Source organism: Lepidochelys kempii, chromosome 4 (assembly GCF_965140265.1).
Source record: "Lepidochelys kempii isolate rLepKem1 chromosome 4, rLepKem1.hap2, whole genome shotgun sequence".
NCBI classification, from domain to species: domain Eukaryota; kingdom Metazoa; phylum Chordata; order Testudines; family Cheloniidae; genus Lepidochelys; species Lepidochelys kempii.
The window spans coordinates 90,058,378-90,081,102 of NC_133259.1; the positions used below are offsets into that span (position 1 = coordinate 90,058,378).

General features: G+C 42.2%; 1 protein-coding gene across 2 annotated transcripts in view; it reads left to right on the forward strand.

Annotated features, from left to right (window-relative positions):
• SCFD2 (sec1 family domain containing 2) overlaps window positions 1-22,725 on the forward strand; it is a 312,542-nt gene that overhangs the window by 204,426 nt on the left and 85,391 nt on the right. Inside the window, exon 6 of one of the 2 annotated variants that reach the window (XM_073342057.1) lies at window positions 19,533-19,646. The exons of the other annotated variant lie outside the window; for it this stretch is intronic. Coding sequence (XP_073198158.1) covers window positions 19,533-19,621 — 89 coding nt within the window. The 3' untranslated portion in view covers window positions 19,622-19,646. The remainder of the gene's footprint in view (window positions 1-19,532; window positions 19,647-22,725) is intronic. 2 annotated transcript variants of the gene reach the window in all.

Consider the following 22,725-nt stretch of genomic DNA (forward strand, 5'->3'; position numbering starts at 1 on the left):
AGCAAGATATTATTCTACAAAAATGTTTTATGTTCATTTTCATCAAAATGAGAAACATCAATTGTGCACGTGTTCCGAGTTGTGCCATACAGTACATGAGCATGAATTTAGCTATGATATTTGAGTCCAAGTTTGCATTCTTTTAAGCTTTAGCAAACAGCTGTCTTCCTCAAAACAAATCGTTGTGGATTTACCCCCAAGGCCTCACAAGTTTGCACTGAGAACTTGTGTGTGTGTGTGCGCACCGTGTGTTTCTGAAACAGCACCAAATGCCTAGGTTAAAATCACATTCTTATCACTACATTCAAGCAGTGATGCATTGTTTTGAAAAAGAAAAATCCCCTACTTTTTACTCCAAACACATTTTACTCTGTGCAAAGGACTAAAATCTTATTTGAAAGAGAAGTACAAAGTATTATTTACCGTCTGTTTTAAATATGTTAAACTTAAATGCTATACTGTACTTGGGTATGTTGAAACAAAACGTTTGTGGCACTATTTTTAAAATAATTACTGAAACAAGTTGAATATTTAGCACCACATGCTTAGCCTGACCATAAAATTTCTTAAAGGGAAACTGCAGTTTATTTTGCAAAAAATATGCAAATTCTGCTTGTGCAGTAATTGTAAAAATCATCAATATATTTTGAAAAATATCTAGATCTTATATAGCAGTTTCCATCAGTAGATCTCAAAGCACTTTATAAAGGAGGTATCATTATCCCCATTTTACAGATGAGAAAACTGAGGCAGGGGCGATGAAGTGATTTGCCCAAAGTCACCTAGCAGGCCATAGCAGAGGTAGGAATAGAACCTAGTTCTGGGGAGTCCAAATTCACTAAGCCACACTGCTTCCCCTAAAAATAAAAATACTGAAGAGTCCAGAAACGTTTGTTTTTCTGTCAGCTGATACAATTTGTTAAAGGAAGTGCTGCTCAGTGTTTGAATGAATAGGAAATACTGCAAACTCCCACCATTGTTTCGCAGTAATTTTAATTTATTCATAAAGAGTAAGCAGGCCTTTCACTTTTGTAGAGGTGGCAATTAAGATTTATTGGTCAAGAGATAAAACCGAACTCACTTGCCCCGCCTCTTTCCCAAGGCCCCCTGCCCTGCTCTCTCACTCCATCCCCCTCTCTCTGTCACTTGCTCATTTTCACTGGGCTGGGGCAGGGGATTGGAGTCGGGAGGGGGTGAGGGCATCTGTGGTGGGGTCGGGGTCTGAGAGGGGTTGCCAGGCTGGGACCAAGGGTTTCAGAGTGGGAGGGGGCATGAGCTCTGGGCTGGGGCCAGAAATGAGGGCTTTAGGGTGCGGGATGGGGATCTGGGCTGGGAAAGGGGGTTGGAGTGTGTGGGGGGGGGGTGAGGGCTCCGGCTGGGGGTGCAGGCTGTGGGGTTGGGAATGAGGGGTTTGGGGTGCAGGAGGGAGCTCCAGGCTGGGGCTGAGGGGTTCAGAGTGTGGGAGGGGGTTCTGAGCTGGGGCAGGGGTTGGAGTGCAGGAAGGGATTCAGGGTGTGGGCTCTCAGAGGGAGTTTGGGTGTGGAAGGGGGCTCAGGCTGGGCCAGGGGGGCAGGATGGGGTGGTGGGTTGGGGTGAGGGAGAGGGGGTGGGCTCTGGGCAGTGCTCACCTTGGATGGCTCCCCGCAAGCAGCAACAAGTTGCTCAGCTCCTACGCCACAGTTCCCGGCCAATGGGAGCTGCTGAGCCGGCGCTTGGGGCAGGGGCAGCACATGGAGCCCCCTTGGCCATCCCTCCGTCAAGGAGCTGAGAGACATGTCACCACTTCCGGGGAGTTGCATGGAGCCAGGTAGGGAGCCTGCCAGTCCCACACCAACCGGACTTTTAACGGCTCGATCTGCAGTGCTGACTGGAGCCATTCCGGTTGAAAGCTGGATACCTGGCAAGCCTAGTTGAAGTGTAACTAAGAGCAGAATTTAACCATAAATTTTTTCAGAGAAATATTGGAATATCTCGTTACCTAGGGAGGTGGTAGAATCTCCTTCCTTAGAAGTTTTTAAGGTCAGGCTTGACAAAGCCCTGGCTGGGATGATTTAATTGGGGATTGGTCCTGCTTTGAGCAGGGGGTTGGACTAGATGACCTCCTGAGGTCCCTTCCAACCCTAATATTCTATGATTCTATGATCTCATTGTGGCAATATTGTACGTGTGGCAGACATTTTAAAAATGTAATGTCCTAATATAGGAAGCAGTAAAAGCACACTAAACACACTGAGGTTATGTAAAGACTAGTGTAAGTTACACACTAATAAGTGTGTCTGTAAGTGTGCACAACACCACTGGAACAAAAGGGTGAAGTTGAACTGGGGTTGGAGCACGGAAAGCTAGTATTAGGAGATCAGAAGCTGTAAGATGAAATAGCCTCCTTCTGTTTAATCTTACTCTGCCATGATGGGTGGTTTTCAAGCTAGAAGCCCACCCTTCCATCCCCTTCTGCATTTAAGTTATATCAATTTACTGGTGTGTAAGTTACATCACCCCAGGATTTGACTCAGTATATCTAGTGCACTTTTACCTGCTCCTGAGTAAACTTCAGTCTCAGCTGCAAACTAAACAGAACTAAAATGAAACTGACAGAATCCTTGAGGGAGGCAGCAGCTTAGGTTGAATTTCTCTGTGGTGCAGGTTTCAGAGTAACAGCCGTGTTAGTCTGTATTCGCAAAAAGAACAGGAGGACTTGTGGCACCTTAGAGACTAACCAATTTATTTGAGCATAAGCTTTCGTGAGCTACAGCTCACTTCATTGGATGCATACTGTGGAAAGTGTAGAAGATCTTATTATATACACAAAGCATGAAAAAATACCTCCTTCCACCCCACTCTCCTGCTGGTAATAGCTTATCCAAAGTGACCTCTCTCCTTACATTGTGTATGATAATCAAGGTGGGCCATTTCCAGCACAAATCCAGGGTTTAACAAGAATGTCTGGGGGGCGGGGGCGGGGGGGGTAAGAAAAAACAAGGGGAAATAGGCTACCTTGCATAATGACTAAGCCACTCCCAGTCTCTATTCAAGCCTAAGTTAATTGTGTCCAATTTGCAAATGAATTCCAATTCAGCAGTTTCTCGCTGGAGTCTGGATTTGAAGTTTTTTTGTTGTAAAATAGCAGGGGCCTTTGCTGGTGCAGAGAGGTAGAATTTACACCTCCCTACTCCAGCACTAGGAAACATGGCCCTAACTTTGCAGGTGTTATGAATGATTGTTTCGTACCGTCACCCAAGGCCATTTGAACATTTTTTAGAAAATGTTTTGTTTCAGGCATATCTGTTGAAAGTCTTTATAGTGTCATTAAAATAATTACTTCTGGAAAAATGAGACTAATATATAGCCTTTGTGTTGACTTAACATTTTAACATGTGGGCACAGCACCTAGAAACCAGTCCTGCTTAAAAATGAGAGGTCTGGTTCGAAATAATTGGTGTCAGCCTAGTATTAGACATGTTAGAGGTGACCACGTATAGAAGGGAGATTGCATGCTAGTTCCTGGCATCGAAGATTGGGTTCAGATGGACAATGGCCCATGCTTGTCTTGTGTGACTTTAATACTTCATCTTAACTCACCAAACAGGGGGTGACACTCCTATTTGGTTGGCAGGACAATAAAAATTATAGGGAGGCTTCTGAGACTGAACTTTTAACTTTTGAGCTGCACATCCCATTCAAGTAATAATTAGCAGGGGTGTGAAACCAGCTGCAGAGATGTGGGCAGGGATGCTATGACTCAGTCTACTGCATTAATCTACATTAAATCAATGACTGGGAAGGTACCAAGTTGTTCCCTCCTCCGCTCTCGCCTTCCCGCCCAAGTTATTCTGAGGCATTTCTTAGTAAAGATTGCAAATATGAACAATTATTTCAATGGAAACACAAATAATTATAGCTACACAACAGAATTTAATCACATTTGTGTTGAGTATCGAAGAATGTTGAACTAGATTTAGAAGTTGAAACATTCAACTCTTATCAGCCTACTTTATTTTAGAGGATATTATTTCTGTAGTAGTAACAGCACTGAGCAGAGCACAGTATATACATTTGGAAACCCAAATTATGTTCCAAATGCCAGCAGTCCAAAGGTTAATTTGATTGTACACATACAGTCTACAAGTTCTTTATGAACATATGCTATCGTTACATGCTCATGCATTAATGAGTAGGGTCAGGCTGGCATCGGTTTTGTTATATTTCCAGGATATTCTTGGAAAAGTTTATATATGATCTTAAGCATAGATAATATAGAGTTCTATTTTCAGGAAATGCCTGTCTAGCTATAAAGAAAACACTGTGAATACAAATTGTTGGCCACAGACTGGATTAAGTCTTTACTGGTGCATGAACGATTTGATTGCTACCCAAGAGGGTGTCAATGACTTGGGCTGGTATTGCCCGATGAGAGCTCTGTGTGGCTGGAGAAGTCAGAGGCAGAAATCTCCGAAGCATTTGTAATTTGCAGTTAGAAGTAACATTGAAAGGGATGTTTAAGAAAAAAGTGAATGAGCCAGATTCTTGACTGCAGCTGAGTGGAGCTTAAGCCCCATCCTACCCATAGACACTCCTGACATGACTTCTCCTTCCCCATTCACCAGAGGAGGGGGGTGGTGGCGCTGCCTCGGCTGTTTTCGCTGGCAGATAGTTCCCCTGCAAATGGGGAGCCAAAAATCCAGCCCAACAGACTGAAAAGCCTACATCCTTCCCTGTGTTACCGGGAAGAGCTAACTCTACTAAAACTGGACACATTTGAAAATCTGATTTACCTTTCACTGCGCTTAGACACGTTGTCTTATTTAATATGAAGGTAGCACCCAGAGGCCCTGATTGGGACCAGGGGCCTCATGTGCTCTACAAACTGAAACCTAGATCCTGCAAGTCAGTGAACCTTAATGGAGCCCCATTGACTTTGCTGGGACTCCATGTAGGCATAAGGGTCTGCCCACATGGAACTTTCTGGAGGATTAGGGCTATCAAGGTAGATGCAGTTCTGTAAGTCCCCACAGCTCTTGAACCTCGGCCTGCAGAGCTGGCAGGCAGTAAACCTCCATGGTGCCACCCAGCAGCTGCAGTAGACAGCTCACGCAACACTACCCACAACCCACTACAGACAGACCACGGGAAGTCCTGCCTCAAGGGGGCTGACTGGCAGTAGCTTCATGGCTCCTGCCCTATATAAACCCAATGTGTATTCCAGGAAGTTTCCAGGCAACAGTGTGGATGTGTTGTAGCTACCAGGATCATAGGTAGCGACTCTGGGTGCCCCAGCCCTGGGGAAAGGAGGAAGCCAGCACCTGTGACCAGGACCAACTCTGCTCTTGAACTCCTGGCTTTGATCTCGGCTTGATTTTGACCTCATCTGTTGAGCCAGACCCTGAAACCTGACTCTGACTCTGATCCTTGGATTCCACCCCGACCTGGAACTTGACTACAAACTCTTCTCTATTCTCAGCCTCTGGATTGACCCTGCTCTGACCTTTGATCCTAACTGCCCATGTCAGGATCCTGACAGGTTCCTGCCCCAAAGTTTTTACAGAATTGGGCCTCAGTCTACAGTTGGATCTGTATAGGAGTTTGTCCGTGCAAATCCAATAGCAGGATTGGAGCCCAAGAAGCAAAACTAGACTTGTTTGTTTATATTCAGTTTCACTCTTTGACTACCCATATTGCTGTAGTGTTTGCGGTACGAATGTTCCAGGTGAACACTTACATACAAATATCTGTTTGTAGTAATTTTATATGATATGCTAAGATTAGATTTTGTAATATACATTATTACAAGACCTACATTTTGGCCTAAGCTGCTACTTGGCTGTATCTGTATAATATTACGTGAATATAACTTGTCAGTTTTTGAGGGGAGGATTCATCATTATTTTAAAATAGACCCTCCTGGGTCCTGAAGTTTGTCTAGATTATTTAGCAAAATAATGTTTTAGAAATGTTTTTGACTAACTGCTGCAAAACATATCCTTAATGAGAGAATACACTGGGTAGATGATATCACTCTGTGGCTAGCTTCTTGTGTTCATTTGGGGACCATTGTCCACTTTCATGTTTGGATATTGAACAGGTTACAGCAGTGCTAGGTGTAGGTCCTAAATTTAGGATCTCATAGCCACTGGACAGGGACTCAGGAGACCTCGGTTCAATTCCTGGTTCTGCCAACTGGCCTGCTAGGAGACCTTGAACAAGTGATTTCCCCATGCCATGACTCAGTTTTCCCATCTGTAAAATGGGGATAATGACACTGACCCTTCTTTGTAGAGTACTTTTGAGATCTATGGATGAAAAGTGCTATGTAGGAGTGTAATAAGTTAGTGGTGGCCCCTCCCCCTCTGGGTCAGAGGGAGGCCACTCTGCCTTACTATATAACGGGGCGTTGCTCGCGGGGAATCAGCTGAGTCACTCTTGGCCTATAGCTCTGGTCAGCAGTCTGGGTAGAGCGATCGGCAATCAGAGTCTCTAGCCAGCAATCAGGGCAGTGAAGGGTCAGTGGCTTGGACCTGTACTCAGGGGCAAACAGCAAATAAACAGTTCGTAAGCCAAGCTCTTCGGGCAGGGTTGTACAGAGTTTGAGTCTCAGGCCTGCCCTCAAGGCTGTGCGGCAAACAAATACTTCAGAGCCCAGGACCTTAGTCAGGGCAGGCAACAAGTCCTCTGGGCTTAGACCAGGGTAGAGCACCCAAACAGAATCTAGGGGGGCTCAGGCAGGAGTACAGCCTAGTGTCCTCACTCAGAAGACTGTAGGCGGATGCAGGCCCTCTGGCCTATGGAAGGGGAGTACTGCCACCCCAGGGGTGGGGTGGCAGGGAGGACGCAGGCCTGCCCAACTCCACTGTGTCCTAGCCCAGGGCCTTAGCAGTGGTGGAGGGGTCTGCCACTGGGTCAGTGGGGATCCTCTCACAACATGCTGACCTGGTCACAGGCCAGCTCTCAACCAGATGGTGTCTAATTCCCCTGGGGTACTTCCTCTCTCCCCCTCAGCGTGTACCTGGGTCTGTACAGGGTCCTCCGCATCATCCAGGTAGAAGGCCAGCGGCAGTCCCAGCAGCTCCTCCTCAGGTTGGTCAGTGTGTGGCTCCAGCAGCGTCAGCCAGTCCTCAGCACCGCAGGGATCCATGGCAGTCTCCCAGTTCAGGAGCGGGTAGGAGGCATCTGGCTCCTTCAGCAGCTGCAGCCCACATGAGCTTGCAGACCCGCGTTCTGTACTTCCTGTTCCTCCCACTGACTTCCGGTGGGTGGGGTGAGCATGGCCTGGCTCCACCCACCAGGGTTTTGCAAGTGGCCCCTCCCCCTCTGGGTCAGTGGGACGCCACTTCTCACTACAAGGAGCTAGAGATTATTTTAACATTCAGGTTTTTTCCCTAGAAATGTCTTCTTTTACAGCATTTTATCTTAGGTGCCTAACATTAAAGTGTGTGTGAGAGAGAGCAAGACTGACTCTTACAAAGCTGAAAATAGTGGAAAATGCTGATTAAAAACCTCCAAAGCAGACATTTGGAAAAATATTCTGTATAATCTCCATTTCTTTATCAGTTCTGAGCAGAGGGGCCTGTGTGCACAGCACAGAGTGGATTTAAATCTGACAGTAGTGTTCAAATAGGTTTGAAAATCATGGAAGGAAGGAAGCAAAGCCACCCCTCCCTCTGTGTCTGAGCCAATGGAAGTCATTTAACGCGAGCAGGGTGAAACTGGAGCTGTATGAGAGCACTGGGGTGGCGGAGCACTTTCAGTCTGGAAGGTGGAGTGCAGCTCTCTGCAGATCTCTCTGCAGAACATCTTTTGGCTGTCTGAAGCTTGTCCGGCAGTTCCACTATCTCAGTGGGTGTCTGGTGCTATCTATCATGCTGCTCCTGAGGCTGAGACAGCAGTTTCTCCTGTCCTTTAGTAGCGTAGGTACATTTACTGGCACTGCATTTCCCAGTTCACCACACCATCATCCCCAAATGCAGATCTTGCAAGGCTGTGCTGTCTCCATATGTACTGTTGCTCCATGCCATCCATTTTGCACTGTCTCACATGGGAATTTTAGACCATGCCATGCAGCTTCCAGCAACTTGAGATGTGCAGATGTCTGAGAGGATGGGACCACCTCTTCATGTCCATATTTGTAAGGTTGCTGCTCCGTCCCATCAATGCTTATTTAAAGGGAAGTATAAGATATGGCCCAAGGAAAATATCACTGCCACTGATCACATCTTCTGCTTAGAACCGCTTGCTCATCTCTATCAGTAATTAAATCACTGGTCTAGTGGGAAGGAGATTTTCAATCTCACTTCCCCCATCAACAAGTCCAAGCCTCGATGAAAAAGACTGAGAAGGTTTCAGTAAAAATCAAATACATAAGATTTAAAGAAAGATCTGAAAATTCTTCCCAGCATTCAAACTTAAAACTCCATTTCTTTTTTGTCTGTTCTAATAATTTTCTATACCTTTTCAAAATATATGTCTCTGATATGTTGAGTCGTTAACAAGCTATTTTTAAAACAACCAACCTATTCCATTAATATTTGGTCCTGTACTGGTCATAATGGTAAATCTGTGACATCACATTTATTTCCATGACAACCAGCTGTGATGTTGCAAACAAAGGATTATAGTCTTGCTGTGGGATCAAGCAGAAGGAGAACTTGGCTTACAAGGGAAGAAAGCATCTATTCAGACACTCACATGATATATTTGCAAAGGGAATATAGAAAAGGTATAGCCAAATACATTTCTCTACCTAAATGTTCTCATTTTTCAAGTTTGCTCTAGTGTAAAAGTACCTCTTTGACGGGAGGTCCACAACAGCAACAGTTAAACTTTTTAGCCTTGTATAAGGAATTGTCTTAAACATCTAAACTTGAACTGGCCAAATGTCTGCATATCAACAAAGGCAGCTGTCCTTCATGTTGTTAGATAAGCCCACACTTCTTTTGGTGAGCCCTTAGCAGAAGTCAGCAAGAATGCAAAAACTGACAATAAACTCATAGAACGTATCAGCACATCTTTTATTTATTAACGCATAGTGCCGCCTTGTGGACAAAATGTCTTACTGCTAGATGAAATCTGCATAGTATAAATGTTGTTTCCCCTTTCTTTCTCTTCTCAGACAAAATGGCTAAAAGACCAAGCAGTGGCAAGCACACAGAGATGCACCAAGAGGTCTCTCACACATTACAACTTCATATTAATAAAATTACTGTTTTGAAGTATTTTTAATGTACATTTTAACGCTCAGCATAGCATCTGATTTTTCAGAGGTGCTGAGCATCCCATTTCCTGTTTTCTTCTGGAAGAAAGACTGTATCTTATTCCTCAGAAGTAGTTGTAGAAATAGCTCTTCCGGCACTCTCTCCTTTTTTTTTTTTTTTTTCCCCCCTTCTTCCCAATAGAATTTGTTTGACATCTAAAATTAGTCAAAACATATATAAATGCAAACGGATGCCAGACACCTCTCATTTTTAGGCTTACGAATGTGGCACTGGGTAGATCAATGCGTAATGTTGTTTGAGGGAGACTTTTTGCTCTTCTGTTTAAAAGTTGTACAGAGTAGGGTATGTGCCTCCTGAGACTTTCAAAATCAGTTTTATTTTACAAATTAATGCCCCAGTCCTGCAACGTGTTGTTCACAGCTGGGCCGCAGACTGATTGTCCACCCATACAGAGTCAATCACAGGTTCAAGTCCCTTCCCCCCACCTAAAAATAAATAAAATTGTAAAGTGAGTTAACTCCAAAGACGGTATACAATGCAGTAGTGAACACTGGGTATTCTAGCAATGCCCAGCAATGGTACTAGACTGAGTACTAATGACCAACTGATAATGAGGAAGCTTGGCTGTCAACACAGGTATGTGTCATTGTGAATACTGACAGAAGGAGCCTGTGGGACACTTTATGTTAAAGTGGGGGAAGGAATGATTACATTCTTACCATTTCATTATTGTTTTCAGCTGATACGCATATTTTGGTAAATTTGCTTAGTGACTATAACAGCAGGATATGTCCTCTTCTAAGGATTTTGAATGTTTTCAAAACTAAACTGCAAATGTGTTTATTGCTGTGATGAGGTTTCCATTTGAAACTGGTTCCTGAATTTGCAGCTTCTTTCAGACTGCTAGTATCAGTCCAAGTGTGGTGGGGTTCAGTCTAGTGAAGGCCTCTTCCTGTCATAAATAAGATTACTTTCATTTAACTTATGGAGTGTGTTATTCCTCAGAGTAATGAATTTCCTCTGTGCCTTTGAGCATATAAACATGGTTTTCATTAGGCTTCTCTAAAAAAAAAAAAAAAAAAAAAGTCTGAGTAAAATTAATAAGATGACAATTAACTCCATAAATGCAGATGTGTTTTTAACTGTATAACTGAAATAGACTCATGATCTAGGCTGGGAAAGGACTGCTTCATCTCTGAAAACTAAAATCTAAACAAAAATAATTATATAGGAGAAATTGGATTCTGCTTCATGAGAGTTAGAAAAATAGGTGGAAAATCTGAAAATCTTTTTAAAAATTAGTTTCTTAGAAAAAAGAATAAAAGGAACTTCAGATTAAATGTAGACCAGACAAATAGCCCCAGGCTTTCTACTTAATATGTAACACATGTGATAATACTAGATTCTAACCGTATATTTACACTTAGAATTGCAACTAACAGTTTCAATATTGCTTCTTTCTTCACCGGATATTTCTCTGCAATTTTATAATGAAGAATAGTGACAATTGCTAATATTTCACTAATAGACATATCCCTTGATAGTTAGACTCTGCAATTCATAAAGACTTCATGTACAGTTTGTATTTGTGGCTTGAAATCTCTGTCAAGTGGTGAATCACTACAGCATCATTGTGGTTTTCTCATAGCTAACAGCATTTCAATTATTTTTAAATCGCCATGCATGAATACGTAAGTGAGACGGTTTTGTAACATTGACCTTTAGGCTGCTACAATTTTTCCACTTTTCCAGTCAGATGAAAGTGGCAGAAGTCCATAAAGCCAATGTTAAAATACACAATTTATGCTCTTTTTATGTACATATATATTTTGTTAAAGACAACTGAGTTCACTTTCACAAAGTGCAAATGTATGTAGCTAGATAGCTATTCAAAAAACAAAGTAGGTTGGAACGCTTATCAAAATTAAGATGCTAAAACTTTATAAGATACTGAGAGCTGAAAGCAATATTATTACGGTAAATTAGACTGTTCACACATTGCCATTCTTGAGTACGGACTTGTAGTCTAAACCATTCTAAACTTTTTTTAGTTCTAGACAATCAAACTTATGAAGACTTTGTGCATAGTTTCCAAATTTGCTCTTCTTTAGGCAAATCTAATGCAAACAACCGAAAGGAATCACAAAAGAGTTGATGCTCTTAGTACTGACAGAAAAGAATAGCCTACAAAGATATTCTGCTTGCATGCAGAAATTGAAATGTCATCTTCATACCAAATTGATGCTTTCAAAATAAATCTTTCACTTTTCTGATTGCTCCCTTCATTAGTTAATCCCCAGGAATTCAGTTAGGAAAACTCTGCCAGATCTACCTGAGAGACAGTTTTAGTCTGAGGCTGACCTTATAAATATTGTTCCTTGTTACAATCTAAGTATTGCGTTGCCTTTGGTGTAAAAGTGCAGATGGTTTCTATTTAAAATTATAAGGCTAAAGTTGTTTAAGGAGCCGGTCTCAGTTATGGGTGAAAGTTGCTGGTTGAAACCTCGACAACAGAGGAAAAGAAACCTTAAATACAAGTTCCCATTTCCCTTAGCTTTTGGGCAGGAAATTGTTTTTGGCTTGTTTTGTTGCAAAGATAGAAAGGACTACACGTTAAAAATTCTCTATAGTTTAATATTTGCTCAGTAGTGTACTATTCCCCAATCAAACCCCTCTAGACTGTAAATCATATCCACTATGTCACTGTTTTGATTGGAAGCGTGAGTTGCACCATTGCAGATCTCTAGGGAGGGCAAACTTTTGCAGCTGCAGAAAGCTGGAACTATTTTCTGGTATTATTAAAGGAATCTGAGGATTTTTTTATGTAAAGATGTAGTGAAATTCATAAAGTGCACAGAGATTTAGTATGAAGGTTTTATTACAAGCAAGGCCCATAACAATACTGCTCTGGTAATAGAAACTGAATTGTTCTAATTGTCAAAACAGCAAACATGTAAAATTATAGCCCCTCTCTCCTCCCCTTTCCTCTATCTTGGGAGAAATGAAATGCAAAAAGTCACAAACTATTTCAAAATGTTAAAAATTCAGTCAGACTTCTGGTGCTGTCGTAAAATGTGTTCCTGTTGAATTACTGCATGGATGTTTTGTCAAGACGTGATCTGGAAATCTTGACGTATAGTTTTGTTTTCCTGAAGGTATTTATGTGTATTGCTTTGATATCTGAAATGCAGTTATTAGACATGGAACCAAAAGGATAAAATATTGACTTCACTAGAACAGGAATGTGAAGACTTGAGTTCAGAGTTGCTGGAACAATTTGTATAGTGGAGGTGCTGAGGTAAATGGTAAACCCCGTATATAATGGAAACCACTTCAAGCCAGGGGGTGCAGCAGCAGCACCTCCAGCACCCCTAATTCCAGCGGCTATGCTTGAGTTAACTTAATATATTTACCCGTTAAACATTGTCTAGAGATAGATGATAGGTTTCCAAAAGTGTGGTCTTTTAAGGATGTTCTAACCTCATTCTTGTGATTAGATATAACGGATTGTTCAGAGAAATTCACCCATGACACATGTAACTCTGCTGTCTGAATAGACAAATCTCTTGGTGGACTTATTACAGTATGTATTCTCATCTGTTTTAATAACGTTTTAGGGCTTGGTTAATTAAAGTAGGACTGTAATCACGGTGGGATATTTCTGACACCAAACCTGGGTATATGGTGTACCCAGTTTAAAACAGGGGAGAGTGGAGTGGTAGTATGCGTATTGGCATATGGCTTATACAAGCACATAGAATAATTATGTATCGTAATGAAATATGGACAAGTTAAAAATCATTCCTCTTTGGGTGCCAGAGGGTCTGATCATGTTTGAACATTTAAAACTAGCCTTTATATTTAGTGAAACAGCATCAGCTTTTACTGCTTCACCTAACAATAGTATACCTAATGGGCATGGTGTCATATCAACAGCTCGATCCCCCAGCACCATTTCTTTTTCTTAAAGTGTAACTACTTACTCCTCTGTATGACTTCAACCTCAAAACCTACCTACATGTATCTTTTCTCTTTCCTTCTACTGTTACAAACTGTCTAAGAAAGTGTATCAGACTGGGTAATGTCATAGAATCATAGAAATGTAGGACTAGAAGGGATCTAAAGAAGCCATCGAGTCCAGCCCACTGCATTGAGGCAGGACCAAGTAAACCTAGCCCATCCCTGACAGGTGTTTGTCCAACCTGCTCTTAAAAACCTCTAGTGATGGGATTCCACAAACTCCCTTGGAAGCCTATTCCAGATCTTAACTACCCTTATGGTTAGAAAATTTTTCCTAATATCTAACCTGAATTGTGCTTGATGGAAGCCAATTATTTCTTTTCCTACCTTCAGTGGACATGGAGAACAACTGATCACCATCCTCTTTCTAACAGTCCTTAACATATTTGAAGACTGTTATCAGATCCCACATTAGTCTTCTTTTCTCAAGATTAAACATGCCCAGTTTTTTAAACCTTTCCTCATAGGTCAGATTTTCTAAACCTTTGATCATTTTGTGTTGTTCTCCTCAGAACTCTCTTCCAATTTTTCAAGGTCATTTTGAATTCTCATCCTGTCCCCCAAAGTGCTAGCAACCCCTCCCAGCTTGATGTCATCTGCAAATTTTATAAGCTTTACTCTGCACTCCATTATCCACGTCATTAATAAAAATATTAAATGGTACCAGACCCAGGACTGGCCTCTGTGGAACCTCACAAGATATGCCCTGCCAGTTTGACAGTGAACCATTGATAACTACTCTTTGAATACAGGCTTTCAACCAGTTGTGCAATACAGTAACTTCATCTAAACCACATTTCCGAAGTTTATTTATGAGAATGTCATGTGGGACTGTGACAAAAGCCTTATTAAAATCAAGATATAGCATGTCTACAGTTTTCCCTCATCCACTAGGCCAATAACCTGGTCAAAGAGGGAAAATAGGTTGGTTTGGCATGATTTGTTCTTGACAAATCCACGCTGGCTATTTTTTGTAATTCTGTTATCCTCTGGGTATTTACAAATTGATTGTTTATTTGTTCCAGTATCTTTACAGGTATTGAAGACAGGCTGGTCAGTCTGCAATTCCCTGGGTCCTCTTTGGCAGGACTAAGTATTATCAAGACCATTCCTGATAGGTGTTTGGCTAACCTACTCTTAAAAATCTCCAATGATGGAGATTCCACAACCTCTGTAGGCAATTTATTCCAGGCTACCCTAACAGTTAGGAAGTTTTTCATTATCTTCTAAGTGTTTGCAAATCGATTGCTTAATTATTTGCTCCATTATCTTTCCAGAGTCATAGAATCATAGAAGATTAGGATTGGAAGAGACCTCAGAAGGTCATCTAGTCCAACCCGTTGCTCAAAGCAGGACCAACCCCAACTAAATCATCCCAGCCAGGGCTTTGTCAAGCCAGGCCTTAAAAACCTCTGAGGATGGAGATTCCACCACCACCCTTGGTAACCCATTCCAGTGCTTCACCACCCTCCTAGTGAAATAGTTTTTTCCTAATATCCAACCTAGCTAATGAAGTGGAGGATTTACATTTTCCAACATCTTTCTCTTGCTCCTAATGTATATGGATAGAACCCTGCACAGAAATAAAATTTGTATCTGCATCCGATCCGCGATCCACAAACATAGTCCGTGGATATTCACAGATATAAAACAGGTGTCTGCAGATTTGCATTATATATGGAGCAATAAGTGAATGTGGTATCAATAATAATAAAAAACCCACCACATTATTCCTAACCCTTTCCACAAAGGATTAAAAGATTATGTTTGGTAAACACCTCTCTAATATTAATGCTTAACGCACAGGATCTGATTCTCATTTACACTAAGGCCCCTTTACACTATTTTGGGTAGTATAAAGGAGTGTTGGTGTAAAGAGAGTCAGGCCTGTAATATTTTACATCTTCAAGGTGTAGTACAAACATTAGGTACTTTATGCTCATAACACCGCTGTGAGGCAGGCAAATACTATCTTCATTTTACAGATGGAGACATTGACAGACAGAGAGGGTAATTGACTTGCCCAAGGCCACACACAATGAGTTAATAGCACAGCTGGGATTGGAGCTCAGGAGTGGATTTCTTGCAGTCTTGTGGCCCATTCACTACATCACAGGACTCACTGGATAAAAAACATGTACTGGATGAAAAAAAACCCACTGGATGAAAAACTCTGATTATATATGTACCTACTCTGATTACTCTGGCTGTGTTCAGAGTATGTCATGGGGATTGCGGGAATAAATCCACCCCTCAAGGTTGTATGCTGGCCATGAGGCTGCAACATAGCCCTCCAGAGTCACTATTCCAGCATAAGGTCCATAATGCTGGCAGATTCCAGGTTTCTTCCCCAGTCCATCTCAAACAGCCTTTCCTATGCTGTCCTATATTACTCTGGTGTGGAATCCCCATCTGCAGTGTGCATACAGTCATTCTCCTACTTGTGCAGCCTCATGGCAACCCTTAGTTAAGGCAGTGGACTTTAGCCCTTCTGTGCTTGGGTGAATTTTAACCAGAAGAAAAGGCTCTGTTAAAATTCTGTTGACAAATGCAGCATCATTTGCTATTATTTAAAAGATGTTTGTTTTTATAGGGTAAGGTAAATGTTGAACAAAAATGCCCAGAATTCAACTCATGGCTGCTATTGTACAACCACCTTTGTTTTGAAAATATTCTTTTCTCCCACAGTTGCTCTCCAACGCTGGAGCCCACCAGTGTTGTTCCTGAAACTTTCCCAAGCGGCTAAAGTTAAATTGCAAACTCTGATCCCCATATGGTAGTACCAGACTATTTCTCTGTTTTGAACATGCAATTGTGTTTTGCCTGTTGGGGTATTGCAATTGCGTCTCTTACTTTATTGGAATGTGTTATGAAATGTCAGGAACCACTAACATCCCTAGAGCGTCAGTAACACCTATGTTTAATAAGGTCTGCATGCTATTTCACTATTCAGTTAGTAAAATGTTTTAGCATTTTTCCTGGAAACTTTGCTATGATATGGTAGTCCAATAATACATCACAAGCAAAACTACTTAAAGAAGCTACTGGGACTCAAAGACATCATTGTTGTTTATTTAATTGCCTTGTAAACCATCTTGAGAAATATCTAGTAGGAGAAGGCTGAGGAAACATATGCTATAGTTTTCATTACATTAGAGCCATTTTAATTCTTCCAGAGGCAGCTCTAACATTATGAGCCTCTTGCATATTGTATTTATTCATTTATTTACCTGTTTCATGAAAAAAATAATACATTTAAGTTGCACTTCCTGCTCAGCACTGCTTCCTGTTGTTTTTGTGTTTAACCATTTCTAAGGCTGTCACTCCCTAGTGACAATCGTCAAGTTGCCTTAAGACGTATATGAGTTTTGTAAAGTCAGAATGGCAGTCTGCTCTAACTTGTGTGGAAGGTTAACGTAACTGACCTATATTACATGGGAATCTGAGAAGTGTGCTATTTAAGATCATGCATGTCAGTTGGTATTGTATAAGTTGAGTTGCTTTTCACTTTAGGTTTTTATAAGTATATTTTCTTTCATGCCAAACTTTCAGTCACAAGGGCTTTATTTACAGGAGGGGGATTGGACAGCGTCTTGTTTTGGAGTTCTGAGTCAGACACACAGTCTCCTATAGTCGTTTAATCATTTACCAAGTGCCATATGCAAGTCCTGAGCATGTGCGTTATTGCTGGATTTCATTTTGTGGCTAAAGACTAAATGTCTAAATATGGCTTCTCTTTATAGAACACTGTAACTATCCAGTTCTCTAATTAAAAGGGAACCAAAGTATTCATTTGGAAGTCCAGGATAATACTTAAGAATCAATCAAGGTTATTTTTGACTTGTTGAACTATGTATTTACTCAAATAAATAGGCTCCCCCTTCCTCTTGTTTACTTTCTTCTGATGAGAAACTTCTTAAAGATTTGAAAAATATCGCTAGATTTACCCATCTCTCTTATGTCACATTCCAATCCAGTAATAATAAACAAATTAACATATTGCCAGGATCCTAGTGAGTTTTTCCTTCTGAAGCTAGACTAACAGTACTTCTAATTCTAATATACTAGAGAATTATTTTTTTCCTATTTTTTCTCTTAGCTTTTTTTTAAACTTACGTTACCTTCTTTAATTTTTCCATTTTTATTGCCAAAGGAATTAGTAACAAACTCCCTTTGAAAAAAAATATACTAGTGAAGAAGAGTACTTTTCATGATTAAGGACCTTCTGTTCACACACTTCCTGCCTACACTGTAGAATCCATGGACTCTGGAGATAGACAGGAGAGGGGTAGAAGATAATTAAGACATCATGGTGCCCTACGCAGCCCCCCACTGGGGGGCCGGCCCCAGGCCTCCGCGGGGGTGGGCCCCAGGCCTCTGCAGGGTGGGGTGGGGGTGAACTGCACCCCAGATCTGTGGGGGGCAGGAGGGAAACTGTCCCCCAGCACGAGCCGGCAGAGCAGAGAGGGTTGGGGCCAGGTCACTCCCCTTCCTGCTACCCGGTGGCAGCGGGAAGTGGAGTGACCCGGTCCCAGCCCGCTTGGCTCCCCTGGCTCCCAGCCTTGGGACTTGGGGGGCAGGCGGGAACTGCCCCCCCAGCACTCACCTGCAGCGCGGCTGGGAGCTGGCAGAGCGGGGCCAGCCGGGGCCGGGTCGTTTCACGTCCCACAGCCCGGTGAGTGCAGGGCGCCCCCGACCCCTGCTGGAGTCCCCCGGGACGTAGCTCAGAGGAAGGGATGGAGTGGGGGTGGGGCTGGGGTGGAAAGAGCTGGGGTGGGGGCAGCTTTCCTGGCCGACTCAGCCGGCCGGGGGATCAGGCTGGAGCAGCACGCAGCTGTGTAGGGCACCAGGAAATTTGTGGCAGTTTGGTGCCCCAAATTTCCTGGTGCCCTATGCAGCTGCGTAGTTTGCGTATGGCCCCGGGCAGAGAAAACTAAGGGCTCTTAGATCCATCATGTGCTCACTGCATTTTGGGAGTACACCTGCAGACAACTCCTTGAAAGACACTTGCCTTTCCTCCCTGTTCCTGCTGCCACCCTTCATGTCGCTGTCTGGGGGGCGCACTGTACATGTACCGGTCAGACAGCAGCCAGACATCCCACGTTTCTCTTTTCTGCTCCCTTGGCATTCAGCTGAGCTGAAAGGACACTTGCAGTCAAGTTCCACAGAGCCACCATTGGGTGCTCTTGGGTCTAATTTGGATGAGGCCGCCAGTGAAATGAGCTTCCTGGCTGCAGTCTTGTCCCTAGTGTTTCTTATTCAGCACCTCTGGCAGTCTTTGGAATGGAATAGAGAGGTTCTGCAGAAATGCCTCCCTACAGAGGGAGAGCTGACAGCAGGGAGAGAACAAAAACCAAGGAAGAGCAAAACTAGTAAAAGCAAAACATAAAGGTAAATAAAGTAGAAAACAGAAAGAGTGGCAGAGAAAATCCAAAAGAAAAAAAGAGATGGTGGCAAGCATGCCAGGGCCTGGAACGAAGGGACACAGAGAGAGAGAGAGAGATTAGCGTCTGTTAATCCATGTCTAGTGAGGCACTGGCAAAACACTTTTTTGGTGGGGTTAAAGGGGAGAGTTAATATCTGTTATGGCAATGTCCCAACTGGTGAACAAGTCTGAGGTTCACAGGCAAAGCTGTCACAGTGCAAGGATTTAAAAGGTCTGGTGCTTAGTGATCCTAAGCTGTAGCCTATAACAACTTTGCTTTTCCTTACTGGTGGTCATATGGTTCATATTTATGGAGTGCAATTGAATAGCTGCATGTTTACCACTCGCAGAGGAAAGAGATCGTCTTACTTACTGTAAAAGTCTTGAAGGTTTCTTTTCTTGCAAGTACAAAAAATACACTGAGGGCACGAATCCACGAAGCCTTGCAGAGCACACAGTGGGGAGTGCAAGGTAGTTGTTTGAGTGTGGGGCTAGGCCTGGGTGAAAGCGAAGTTCAACACTGAGCGTAGTCCTCCTCATTGATCAGAAACAACTCTTAGCCCCTTGGACAGCCACACTCCCATCTCTAAATTGTACAAGGTAAGAAAACCACAGAACGAGACAAGAGAATGGGGAAGTCTGAGGAATCCTGATGTGAAGTGTGATCCTCAGCATGCAAATGAGGCGCTTAACTAGCTACCTGCTCCCCCTGCTGCTAGGCTTAAATAACTTGGTGGTCACTAGCACTGTCATTAATGGAGGATCAGGTCCCCTGCACTCCCTGTCGTGTTCATCACCGTACAACTTACATTTATGCATCGCAGTGTTGCCAACTCTCACAATTTTTCCCCAAGTCTCACAATATTTTGGGTTTTTCTTAGAACATAGTTGTTGGATTCAGGTTGCCACCTGCATTTCTTTAAGGAAGTTTCTATTCCTTATGGCTGTGGAGGAGAGCTTGAAAATGTGACTCCTATATATTCCAACACCACAAGGTAAATACAATTTAATATTTTATAAATCCCATAATTTTTAAGCCACTCATGATTTTTGCAGCCTGACTCATGATTTTTGGGTGGTTTGGGTTGCCAATACTGTATGTGCAACACTCCACACCTGTCTTGAGTAAACTCAAGCCCTTAACACTACTTGTTTATATACAGAGCAAATGCAGAGAAACCAGTAATTAAGTGAAGGGTGTGTAGTCAGTGACTGCTTGTTTCAACATTAAAAATGGGAGGTTTAGGAAAGATTCATCCTTTGTATCACAGGCAGGAATAAGGGGACACAGAATAAGACAAATTCACAAAAATGTGGTTTACCTGCCTATTATGCTTTTTCTGTTGAGTTTTCTCCTGTTCTCTCTGTAATTCTTACGCAATTATTTACTCATTTTTCTTATCCTCATCTGGGTTTTCTTGTATTGATAACCATTATATAGGCTGTATTCTGATTTATCTTATGAACTATGTTCGAAGCAAAAGGAGAGCCAGTTATCCAGAAATTAATCGTAGAATTGTAGGACTTGAGGGAACTTCAAGAAGTCATCTTGTCCAGTCCCCTGCACTCATGGCAGGACCACGCCGACAGGTGTTTGTCTAACCTATTCTTAAAAATCTCCAACGATGGAGATTCCAAAGGCCAGCCAACTCAAGTGAAAAGTACCACCACACTGGAGGTAAGGGGTGTTTGTGTAGATGGGACTCGAGTTAGGGGTAGCACTTGAGTTATAACTAAAGGTAACTGTACGGTGAAGACAAGCCCTTTGATTTTCATTCGGAGCTGTGGGTGCTCGTCTCCTCTGAAAATCAGATCACTCACTCCAGAGTTATAATATACCCACTTTTGAAAAATTAGGCTACCATTGCTGGTGCCACATGAACTGTGTTCTGTTAAGAAGGCAGCCTTCAGGACAAAGGGGAGTTTGACCATTTCATTTCAATCTTCCAGAAAGGCTTCCAGTGCAAGCTTCAGAGAAAATTGTTTGGGCTTCCTCTTTGCCTTTGTTTAAACCTATTAATGTGCCAAGCTTTGTGATGCTTTTGGAAAGAAGGAAAGCATCCCAGAGTCTGTGCCCTGTTGTACCTTATTCCTATATGGAGGGACAGCCAGTTGTATGTGGAAATAGAAGTGATACTGGGAAGATATCAGAGTGTTTGGGAGTCATATTTGGACTGCTACCTTCCTTCAGAGCCCAAAAGGTCCCAGATGCAGGTCAGGTAGGAGCTCTTCTCACACTATGACCCTGAGGGACCACAAGGGGGCATCTGTTTGACACAAAGCTATGGAAATTCAAAGCCTAGACATCTCAGAGGAAAATTAATGTCTTGGTTTTGCAGGGTTTTAATTCATGTTTATTTTTTAAAAAATATTTGGGTCATATCATCAGTCTGAAAAATCATGAAACTCTCCAAATGAGACTTTGGAAAGGGAACCTTTAGCTTTAGTTTTTTTTTGTTCTCTAGTGTTGGCACAGCATCTTATTTCTTCCACCTAGAAGGGACTTTTTCCTGGGGAGGAGTAACAAATGCAGACAGCCTAATTTGTTCTTGGCAAGCCCCGGAATCTGCATTGCTGTGAGGGTCAGAAATGTAATAATTCATAGATCTCCTCTTGCTGAGCTGGCCTCAGTTAATCAGAGTCTGTCTTTTTGTACTATTTTTTTCCTTTTGGATGGGTAACAAGTCCCCTGAAAATGAGCATGAAACATGCCGTGCTGGTATGTAAAAACCATGGTGCAGTTATGTATATCAGGACAACTTGAGAGAACAAATGTAATAAAATGTTTCTAATACTTATTGTCCGTGGATGGAAGTGAATCATGGTAAGAAGGTCTAGCAAAAGTTTTTTTATTTTCTCCAGTCCATTGGCTGGTGCAGGGTGAAAGGTGCAGGTTGCACTGTCCACGCTAGTAGAGACTACATTTCACAGTGCTCCCTCCCCTGTGGGGGAATATGTTTGGTGTTAAAATAAACCTGAAATATACTCGTTACCTCCTTAAAACTCTAGAATTAAGGAATTAAAATAAGGCTGCTAGTGTTAAATATGAGTGACCTCAGTCATGTGTCATGTGTGAAAACAGAAAAAAGCCAGAATGAAATGAGACTGAAATTAGCAAATTGAGTACATCTAATGTCATGTGAGGGACAGCCTGTTCTTGTGGTTAAAGTAAGGGTCTGACAGCAAGAGATCTGGGTTCTTTTCTAGATGCTGCTGTTGACTCATCGTACGAGTCACTTAAACTTTCTGTGCCTCGGTTTACCCCATCTGTATAACATAAATAATAGCCTCATGTGAGAGCTGTGAGGTCAAATTCCCTAATTAATGTTTTAATGCACTCTGAAATCATTGGATGGAAATTGCTATAGATGTTCAAGTTATTAATATTGTTTTATTAAATAACTCTAGGCTGTTAAAATTTCACAATGTACATTCTAAAAATTAAATTTTAAAATGTATTTTGACCGGACCACAGTAAAGTATATAACTGACCTAAGGCACAGGTTTAAACTTTCTAGCTATTACCACCTCAGTGCTGGAGCTATTCAAAAAACGGTTGCAAAAAAATTTAGAATAGCGAAAATCTATTTTTGTTCCCACAATCTGTGTTCTCAGAAGTGGCTGAACTATTTTTGGTCCTGTGTTCCAAAAATATTGACCCTTTGAGAAGAATAAATTGTGGAAGATTTCAGGCCCAACAGTTAACATTTAACAGTTATGGGCAACTGGAAAAGGGCCTTTAGAATGGAAGCAGGCAGCCTTAACTGTAGCTGTTACTGACTGCTGCAGCTATGTTGAAGTGGAACGTAAAGTGGAAGTAAAGAACCGCCATAAAGTAGAACCCCATTTTCCTTGCATTCAGAGTTTGATGTGTTCAGAAGGCTGGACAAAATTCAGATCTGGTGTAAGTGGGTGCCACATCATTGACTTCTGGAGGAGTTCCACCCAAATACAGCATGTTTTAAATCGGTCCCCAATTTTGGTAATTTAAGCTCATGGGTGGACCCAGGAGCCACATAGATCCTCTATGAAGTCAACTGGTACCGAGTCTACCCAAATTAGTCAGATTGGGGT